General features: G+C 42.6%; 1 protein-coding gene across 1 annotated transcript; it reads right to left on the bottom strand.

Moving 5' to 3' along the window:
- Positions 1 to 3338: 3338 nt before the first annotated feature.
- LOC147442538 (uncharacterized) lies at positions 3339 to 5735 on the bottom strand. The gene is made up of 2 exons (XM_086528696.1): positions 4719 to 5735; positions 3339 to 4575 (listed from the first exon to the last, which is right to left on the bottom strand). Exons 1-2 carry the CDS (start codon positions 5628 to 5630, stop codon positions 3646 to 3648), a joined length of 1842 nt encoding a protein of 613 aa, XP_086384822.1. The 5' UTR covers positions 5631 to 5735; the 3' UTR covers positions 3339 to 3645.
- Between the last annotated feature and the right edge of the window lie 923 nt (positions 5736 to 6658).

The following is a 6658-nucleotide window of genomic DNA, read 5'->3' as shown; positions in this document are numbered from 1 at the left end:
AAAAAATGCTTCGATGGTCCTAAGTGTGTTCACACACATCACTACCACATGTATACGGTAATAGCTCATAGATTCTACAAGTTGATGCAAGCAATTTGATGCCTTTATTTGGAAATAATATGAAGTATACGGTAATAGCTCATAGATTCTACAAGTTGATGCAAGCAATTTGATGCCTCTATTTGGTAGAATATTTTGAGAGCTGCAAGTTACCAAAAATTGCAAAAAACCACTCTACCGAGAAAACTCTGATTGCTTGATTCCCCAACCACGCCAAAAGCAATGGATAGTAGATAGGAAGATGAATGATATATTTGCCATTGTGATTGCATGTAGCATGAGGAAGAAGATAAACAACCTATCTATTAACACTCGAACCAAAATCATTGATGCAAAGGACCAACTATGTTTGTTTTACTTTATAATTCTCATGATAATATAAGCCAAGAGATAAGCACACCCAAGTTAAGCAAGAAAATGTAAGAGAGTATGCAAATTTTTCCTATGGTCCTTCCCTTGGTGTTGCGCCTCCCTGAGGTGGCTAGCATGGGTAGTTTGCCACAGCACTTATGCAAACAAGCTTACAAGTCCACACATACTCTACCTACATAGGCTCTAATAAAAAATGCAAACTATGGAGGATGGAAATAGACATAAAATAACATAATGTTTTTTTTTTTTTTTAAAGAGAAACCACAACTTACTTGGCCAACTCAAGAATGCTTAGAATGACTTGATTGCATTTGCACTGAGAATGAGGCCTTTTTATATAGGCCACTGGCTTGGATGCTATACATGTGGGATTTCTCCTCTTCTAAAGCCTCTTTTAGGTTGTCCTTTACAAGTTCACCTTTTGTGCTTCACCAGTAATGTCTATTGAGTTGTGAGCTTGCGTGAGTGAGTTTTCTCTCTCTTGTGAGAACAACCACTATTGCTTGTGTGTGTGAGTTTTGTCTCTCTTATGAGGACAACCACTATAGTGAGTTCCTTTATGTGTGTGTGTGTGTGTGTGTGCGCGCGCGCGCGAGCGCGTGTGCGTGCGTGCGTGAGAGAGAGAGAGAGAGAGAGAGAGAGAGAGAGAGAGAGATTACTAATCATAGTCTACTAAGCCACAGTGATTGATGAGCACTTAGCATGCTTGTGACTCACTACACTACATAGTTTCTAGCTCACTACATAGTGAGATAGAAAATACCCCACCCAAGCTATCATTAGACAAATATGTAAGAAGAGATGGCGTTCACAAGAAGATCTAGAAATTTCCTCATGTAGGAAAACAAAGTCTTTTCCAGTGTTTTTCATACAATGAATAACATCAAGAGCTTTTGCTTGAGAGGCACCGCATACCTAGCTAGGTAAGATTGGGGGTAGGTGACCACTGGCCTGACACCCCCCCCCCCCCCCCCCAATCGTACCTAGCTAGGTATGCGGTGCCTCTCGAGCAGAAGCTCAATATGTTGAGGTAAGTCACAATGTGGGAATTATTGTGAGAATTTATCCAAAATATCTTGTCCTTTCAGATAACGTGGGTACTCCTAACGGTAGTAGCCAAGGTGTTGGAAGCGATTTAGTAAAGATTTGAAACATACTTAAAAGGGATACTTATGGTTGATGTCAAGAGCTATTGATTTCCTGACATGTCGATATCAATAAGAGCGCTCTCTCTAGATGTGGAAGAGAAAAACCAAGAAAATGTCACGTTCAACAATGCAATCTTAGAACAATCAAGAGGTGGAGGATAAGCATCTTATGTGTACTAAAAGTCCTTAGCCTTCTGATTTTTCTTCTTAACTTAGCTTCCGATAAAAAGGCATGAGGAAATTTAAGGCATAAGGGAACACCAATATACATTGGAATGTGGTGAGCCTTGGCCTTTGAATTGGTTGGTCAAAATTTAAGAGGTAGAGGGGGACTGAGGACACACTTCCTTGTTTTCAAGCTTTGGTAACAAAGAGATGTCAGCTCAAGGGAGGGCTATGGTCCACATCACCTCTCTTTGAGGTACCACGCCCATTTATGTGTTTGAGGAAAATGTGATGATATCTGGCATTCAAGCACAGGTCCCACTCTCCATATCCTCAAATCATGTGCTACAATGACAATACATCACCAAACACTATCCAATGGCTATCAAAACTTGCATGCAAGAATCCAGGCCACATCCTTATGTTCAAAATGTTTGTGATGATTGGAATAGCTGAGAAAAATGCTCTAAAGCTTTCCAATCCTTTTGCTAATATGAACATTGGCTTTCTCCACTTAAAGTAGAAATACTTTTCTTGTGTGTAAGTAATGCCAAAAAAGTTTGGTGAGCTTCAAAACTCATGGAGGAGTAGCCTCTAGTGCCCATTCATTATACCTTAAGGCATACCTCATTTGCCAAGACACAATCAAATGACATTTTCCACATGTCACAATTGGTGAAGTCATAAGGACACTGCATAATTTTCTATGGCATGCCCCCTAGAGGCTAGCTCAATATCTATAATACCAGTCCTGACTTACTTGCACTTCCAAAGAACCCTACGACAGGGGTCAAACCCTTATTGCGAAAAAAGAAAGGGAGTGTGTATAACACTCGTACACTTGCATTAGCTCATGCTTAACCCCTGCATCATCCATAAGAGCTCGTGTGTGTGAGCACGCGCGCTTGCGTGCATGCGTATCACGCGCGTGTGTTCAAAATGATCAAAGACATCCTTCCCTTAGCTTTAGCATATGCGAGGGATAGGATAACATGACTAGAATTTGCTTGGGTCAACTGACTTTCATGCATTGTTAGCACAAAGTAAGACTTCCTCTCTTTGTGTGGCAGCTTTATTGGTCACCACTCCACCTTGATCAACCTTTGAAGTTCTATGTATCTGCAAACATAACCATTTCTAATCAATTCAGCATAAATACAAAGAGGAGTGGCATTTTCTGAACCATTTTCCTACTCATCATATACTAGATGCATAACACTAGGCCGTTCCTCAGATAAACAGGATAGCCTCCGGCCCCATCACGCACAAAGTTGCTGCTAAAATCTACAATATCCTGAATAACATCCTCGGTGCTAGTGAATGAACCCACATTGCAGAATCAACCCCAGCTTCTTAAATTGCAACCACAATCAGATGAAAGATTGTTAGAACACAATTTCTGGCAGCATTTCTTGAGGACTGTAAGTATACCGTCTCCATAGCCTTGAAGTGATCAACAGACTCCACCTTGAACTGCCAGCCTAAAGCAACAAACCAATGGACAACCACAGAGCACATTCTCAATATGGGGGCAAAGAACGGTATCTGTCAGCATTGAAGCCATCTCCACATTCAGTGTCAGCGCACTCACCATTCAAAAAAAGATACATTCTCATATTTCACAAACAGAAGGAAAAGAGACATTTAAGAAAGCCTGCAAGTGCATGTGACAAAAAGGCACCCATTCTATTCTTTGAGGTTGCATGAATTGAGGTGTGTAGATAAGTATAGCAAGCTACAACAGTAACATTACTAGAAAGAACCCAAACTCCCTGGACTTGAATCTGGTTTGATCCAGATCTCTGAAAGCATGTGCAAGGTAGTGAAAGAATGAATGGGCTCCTTCTGGTTTGGCATCCACCTCCATGTAGTCGCAAGTTCGCCAAGCGCATAAATCTAATCACACCAGTAGCAAGCAAATATTGTACATTGGCTGTGCTGCCCGATGAAATTGATGAAAAGACATCTTAACAGCTCCAGCACTCCCACAACAGCATCTTCGCTGATGTGCGAATACTGTTCTTAAAGAGGCGACATTGCTCGTTTTCACAAAACCCCTCACCGCCTCCTCAGGGGTGCCTATTGTATTCACAGAGAGATTTGGCAAGACCTGCCTTTGGAATGTAAATGAATCAGATGAGAGGGCATCTTCCTCTGATGAATCAGATGAGAGGGTCAACCCTCCTGGCACCGGCACTGCAAGAGAACTAGACAAGAGTAAACCTGACTTGTTGAGGGATGAAGCATTTGATGACCGTCTCTGTGCTGCATTGTTGATGGACTTCTCTCTTTGACTCAGAAGAAAGCGAGATGCCTCCTTTTCTAGTCCAACATCTCGCCAAGCATCTGCGATCATCTTCAAGGTTCTGTCATCCGCACGTATACCTTGGTCCTTCATGAGCAGAAGAACGTCCTCCGATTTGTTGGGCAGTCTTGCTTCCTTGAAGCCCCATATGAGTGTTTGGTAGGTTCTCAAATTAGGTGTAATGTGATGCTCCCCCATTTCATGGTAAACCCGCAGTGCATCGTCCATTTTCCCAGCGTTGCACCACCCACTAATTATAGTGGTGTATATTACAACATTGGGAGACAACCCTCGCTGCCGCATATTTTGCACCACAGACTCCGCCATCTGTGGCTCCTGTTTTCTTACAAAGCCTTTCACAAGGATTCCATAAGCAGTAACATCTGGTGAAATGCCTTCATTAAGCATTCTCTCCATCACACACTTAGCTTTCTCAACAAGACCTGCTGAACACCATGCATCCATGATTGTGCTATACGTCTGCAAGTTTGGCTCGAGACCAAAAGACCTTATCAATGCAAGTACCTGTGTCAATTTCCTTGTTAATTTACATGGTTAACCTACCACATAGCAGAAATTTAATGCCTTGAAAACGAATGCCAAGAATTACCAGCTGTTTTTACTGCCACAATAGTGTAATAAGACAAGCCTAGAAGATGGAGGTTCACCTGTTCAACCTCTTTGAATTGCAAAGCTTTAGAATAGCCCTTGACCAATGTATTGAGAATTACAAGATTTGGAGATAAGCCTTGAGAGCTCATCTTCTTGACCAATGCTAGGGCTCTATCAATGTCACCCTCTGCACAAAGTGAACTGATCACAATACCATACGTCCGGTCCGTTGGTTGAATTTGCAAAGACTGCATTTCTCTTATCACATTCTCTGCTTCTGAAGTTAGGCCTTTGTCTGCCAAAGCATTGGCCATGGTATTGTACGTTACCACATCGGGGCGCACACCCTTTTCCCTCATCAACAGCAGAAGGTTCCATGCATCATCAAGCATACCATTTCTGCACAAAACATTGAGCAGCATGTTATACGTTCGAACATTGGGTTTTGCCTTTGAGCTATTGCGATTCTCCATCTCCTTAAAGAGTTCTTTGGCAGCAAGGGGCTGGCCAGAGAGGCCATAGCCTTTGATCAAGGTGTTGAATGTGCTCGCTTTTGGCTCGCAGCCATTATTCTGCATAGCCTGAAAGATGCGCATTGCTGCAGGCATGGAGCCGCCTTCACAAAAGGCGTTAATCAAGGCATTGTAACAAACGGCATCAAGAGGAAGGCCGTCTTGGATCATGGAGAGGAGGCGGGACTCTGCCTTTTGACAAAGCTTCCGACTGCAGAGGCCGGTGAGCAAATGGGTGCAAGAAGACAGAGAAGGACGATGCCCATCACGGATAATGGTGTCGAAAACGGACTCGAGCTCGGAAATTTTACCTTCTTCGCTGAGGACTTGCATGAGTTTCGTTCTGGAGGAGACGACATGGCACCTTCGTCTGCTGGAGCAGACCATGCAGTCGCTTCCATGTGCGCTGCTTGGTGATGAATGCAACTTGCTATCCTCACTCTGGGAATGGATCATATCCGGAGTCTGAAGGTTCCTGAAAAAAAAATCACGACTGCCCACAGAAGAACGCCCAAGGCGTAAAGGCTAGGCCTCTGTCCAATGGCCAGATTCTCTTTGTTCGGTGATTGGTTTCCATCTATAAAGCAAGTTGGCAAGGCCACTCATCGAAACAATCTATAAAGCAAGTTGGCAAGGCCACTCATCGAAACAATCTCCCTCTTTGGCTAGAGCACTTGAACTTTCAACTATTCCAAATACTCCCCAAAAACAATCTCACCCTTGATCTATTTTGCCACTCTCCATTAGGAAATGTGTGGCTTCTCCTCCTTTGTGGCTTGACATGGCCTTAGAGAAGAAATGTGAAAGATGTACTTCTTTGTATATGGACTCTATAGATTAGGGTGCCATGTGTCCCATATATTATTCAGTCAACAAGAAGCATGACTGGATGAGGGGAATAATGTGTGTGGTTGTGTGCATGTGTGTGCATTGTTCGTAGTACATGTTAGGGTTCAACCCAATTGACCGGACACCCATCACACTGACCGTACTAATCTCATCTATTCTTTTGATCATATAGAACAATAAGGAGTAATGAGAAATTCGAATTCTCACTGAGAGCTCCACCCACATTGTACTTGTGTTCTCTCTCTCTCTCTCTCTCTCTCTCTCTCTCTCTCTCTCTCTCTCTCTCTCCACATTCACACACTCTACATTGATGACAAATCTATTGTGATTATTCTTATAATCACTTTGAGATTTTCTGTTCCTCCATAGCATTTGAGGTCCCTACTCCTCCCCCACCCGCTCTTCCTTTAGCCATGGATGAATGGAAGCCTAATGTAGTGCATCCAACCCACTTCTAAAGTTAAGAATGGAAAGTCAACAATGAGGTGCTCTATACCTATCTATATCTCTATCTACATCTATTGTTCTCTATCTCTATACCTATCTATATCTCTATCATTCTCTATTTACATCTCTACATCTTTTGTTTTCTATCTCTATCCGATGTATGTTTTTCTCTATCTGTATCTCTACCT

This window comes from Adiantum capillus-veneris, chromosome 14 (assembly GCF_014529385.1).
Source record: "Adiantum capillus-veneris isolate H3 chromosome 14, ASM1452938v2, whole genome shotgun sequence".
Classification (NCBI taxonomy): domain Eukaryota; kingdom Viridiplantae; phylum Streptophyta; class Polypodiopsida; order Polypodiales; family Pteridaceae; genus Adiantum; species Adiantum capillus-veneris.
This window is presented reverse-complemented; position numbering and strand designations above follow the sequence as displayed.

Coding starts and splice junctions, on each gene's coding strand:
- LOC147442538 (XM_086528696.1), bottom strand. CDS start 5,630: ATGATCCATTCCCAGAGTGAGGATAGCAAGTTGCATTCATCACCAAGC. Junction 4,576..4,718: donor AATTCAAAGAGGTTGAACAG/GTGAACCTCCAT, acceptor AAATTGACACAG/GTACTTGCATTGATAAGGTC.